The sequence below is a fragment of the Bison bison genome, unplaced genomic scaffold (genome assembly GCF_000754665.1).
Source record: "Bison bison bison isolate TAMUID 2011002044 unplaced genomic scaffold, Bison_UMD1.0 scf7180017864289, whole genome shotgun sequence".
Lineage (NCBI taxonomy): Eukaryota > Metazoa > Chordata > Mammalia > Artiodactyla > Bovidae > Bison > Bison bison.
The window spans coordinates 10,480,510-10,483,682 of record NW_011494861.1 but is presented as its reverse complement, the minus strand read 5'-3'; the positions used below and the strand labels follow the sequence as shown (position 1 = coordinate 10,483,682).

The 3,173-nt window shown below is 62.6% G+C and overlaps 1 protein-coding gene across 1 annotated transcript in view; it reads right to left on the bottom strand.

The window, feature by feature from the left end:
• Positions 1 to 2,453: 2,453 nt before the first annotated feature.
• HES5 (hes family bHLH transcription factor 5) overlaps positions 2,454 to 3,173 on the bottom strand; it is a 7,691-nt gene continuing 6,971 nt past the window's right edge. Inside the window, exons 5-6 of the mRNA XM_010850212.1 lie at positions 2,955 to 3,120; positions 2,454 to 2,731 (exon numbers count right to left, since the gene is read on the bottom strand). Coding sequence (XP_010848514.1) covers positions 2,454 to 2,731; positions 2,955 to 3,120 — 444 coding nt within the window. The remainder of the gene's footprint in view (positions 2,732 to 2,954; positions 3,121 to 3,173) is intronic.

The following is a 3,173-nucleotide window of genomic DNA, read 5'->3' as shown; positions in this document are numbered from 1 at the left end:
CGGGCGCGGGTCTTAAGAGCGAAGACAGCGAGGCAACTGAACGCAAAACCTCTGGGCTGTCGTCGTCTCTGTTCTTTCACTGAGCTAGCTGGCTGCTGACCTCGTGTGATATGAACTAGTGCAAAGAGGGCACCTGGAACGTGCAGACCACCAGAGAGACCAATTCCTGCACGCGAAGGCGCTTGTGACCCCACCAGACTGGTTCCCTAGGAGCACAGGCCCGTCGCTGCCAAAAATCCCATGCAAACGGGGAGAGTTGGGTACCTTGCTCTCTAGGGCCCCCTCCCCCACCCCACCGGGGTGGCAGATACCCTTGCAGCTGGGCAAGTGTGTTTTGATGGCGAGATCCTCAGAGTGCAGGGGAAAGCATCTTCCTCGTGGAAGATGGAGTCTGTGGGAGTTTGCAGGGAACAAGCTGAGAAAGCTCCCAGATGGTGTTGGGGACAGACTTCAGGGCCCATCTCTGGAAACCGTGGAAGGCTTGGAGACTCTTAAGGGACGTGTACCCCTAAAAGGCAGTGGGAGCTTTGTGAAGGAGCCCAGGGTTGGAAGCAGACAGTATGTCAGGTACCTTTGGCACCTGCCTCCTCGGTGCCAAACTCCTGGGCCAGTTACTTTGGGTTTTGACCTCAGCCTCTGTCTGAGCATACCACAGGCTGCCTGGCAAGGCCCATTGGAACACAGACCTGTGAGCAGCACAGACTCAGAGCTCCAGGGTGATTCAGGCAGGGCTTCAGGAGAGGGAGGCAGCCTGGCAGGCTGGCCTGGCCACCAGGCTGGCCTGGAAACACACCCACAGGGATGGTTCAACCACGTGTCTGGCACACAAACAGTAAACTTGTGGGTGTGGGAGGGGCTGCTCCCAGGGCTCAGCAGGGACCCGAGGGCAGAGCAGCACTGTGCTCCTCTGGAAGGGGTGCTGTGGACCTCCCCTCCAGAGTGGACAGAAAGGGTTGGAAGGCGGGGCCAAGAGAGGTGCTGAGGAGGAAGGAGGGCCGGCCGGCCTGGGTGCTTCTGGGTCTCTGCAGACTCAACCAACACCCTGTGCCTGCCTAAAAATAGACAGCTGCCCTTTCTGAGGTGAGGGCTGGCCCTCCTGTTGCCAGCACTGCCTGTCTCAGCCCTGGTGAGTGGTCAACCTGCAGGGAGGCAGGCCAGCCACCTCTGGGCTGGCCAGGAAGGTGCCCCAGGGGCTGGTCCAGGGACACAGGGGCTCCAGATGTGTGGGGAGGACCGTGGAGGGGAATGTCTTTCGTGTTTGGCATGACTAAACCCCTTTGACTGCGGTGAGAGTGCTTCAGGCTATGGGGTCCCTTTTAGCCTCCACTCTCACCCCCACCTGCAGAGAGCTAGTGAGAGGTCTAAGGCAGGAACCCAGGCGCCCCGCCACGCCCCCTTACTGCACAAGGGGACCCAAGGTGTTCAGAGACCCTCTCCCCTCCAGCCTGCCTCTCCCTTGCTTCCCTGACTCCCAGTCACTTCCGGCCCCACCTACTTGTCCCCTCACTCCTCATTCCCAGCTTCTCTTCCCTCCCTGCCGGTCAACCCTGCTTCCTAGCACCCCTGCTTCTCCTCTGCTTCCCCCTCCTCCCTCCCTCCTCAGCCGGAGCCCAGCCCTTCTTCGGGTGTCCAGGGGGTCATTAGCAAGGACAGCGCCCACCTGTGGCTGCATATATCACAATAGTGCCTACTCCTCTGCATCCCTGCCAACCCGCCTGCCTGGTGGCTACCAAGGACATGTGTGCGGCACAGAGACAGATCGCGAGAGGGCTGAACAATCAGATTTTATTATCAGTCTCCAGAACAGCCCTGTGGTTCCCACATGACCGAGAGTTCAAATTCTGAGTACAAAGTCGTGCCCACGTGCACCCACCCACACAGAAATCCTTTAAGGATCATGGCGGAGACCCCCACCCGCCCCACGCAGCCCACTGTGAGCCCCGACCAGACAACCAAGCAGATGTAGGGCCTTTTGGCCTGGCTCTGCCTAGCCCCACGCCCATCCTGGCTGACGCTCTCCTTCCTATGAGGATACACCTTGAGTTCCGCCTTCACAAAAGGCAAATGCGGCCGGCAGCACCGGATCTGAGAAAGCCCTCTACACACAGCTCGGGGCGCCGGCTGGCCGAGCCCCGCCATCTACAAATATCATAGAACCCCTGCAGTGGGGACTTCCCAGAAGTCACTTGCTGAAATGCAAACATAGAGCAACCCCATAGGGTCAGACATTTGGCAGAAGACGGGCCCGATTGTCCTAAATGACAAGGACTCTGCACGCATTCTCTGAGAATGACTCTCCTGCTGGCCGGCCAGCCTGGAGAGAGAGAGCCTTCCGGAGAAGGGGTGCATCCAAGCCTGAGGCCGCACAGCCGATGGGAAGGCTCTTCCCCTGCCAGAGGAACGCCCCGGCCCTCTTGTCCTCGGGGCGGGGCGGCCGCCTGCGGTCTCGCTGGTCACCAAGGCCGCCAGAGGCCACAGACGGGTTGTCGAGCAGCGGCGGCAGTGGCGGCCTTGGCCGGGGCAGGCGCAGGCGCGGGGCTGGGCGCCTTGGGCTCCTTGGCGGGCGCAGCGGTTGCGGCCGGGGGTCGCTGGAAATGGTACAGCAGCTTCATCTGCGTATCGCTGGCCGCGTGCAGCGTCAGGAACTGCACGGCCTCCTGCAGGCACCACGAGTAGCCTTCGCTATAGTCCTGGTGCAAGCTCTTGGGGCCGGCGGCGGCGGCGGCGAAGGCTGCGGGGAGCGGGGACCGCGGTGAGCGGGGGCCGGGGCCCGGGGACAGCGGTGAGCAGGGACCGCGGTGAGCCGGGGCGCGGGGAGCGGGGGATTGGGCAACGGGACTGGGGGCGCAGGGAGGTGGGCAGCGATGAGCGGGGCGCCGGTGAAAAGGGTCAGGGAGCGCGGGGCGGTGGTGAGCCGGTCGCGCGGCCCGACTCCTGGACGCAGGGCTGCTCACCTTTGCTGTGTTTCAGGTAACTGACGGCCATCTCCAGGATGTCGGCCTTCTCCAGCTTGGAGTTGGGCTGGTGGCGCGCGAACTCCTGCTCCAGCAGCAGCTTCAACTGCTCGATGCTGCTGTTGATGCGGTCGCGGCGCATCTTCTCCACCACCGGTTTTCGCAGCTGCAGGCGGGAGGAGGGGGCGTCAGCCGGGCTCGGGCCACGCCAGCGCAGGG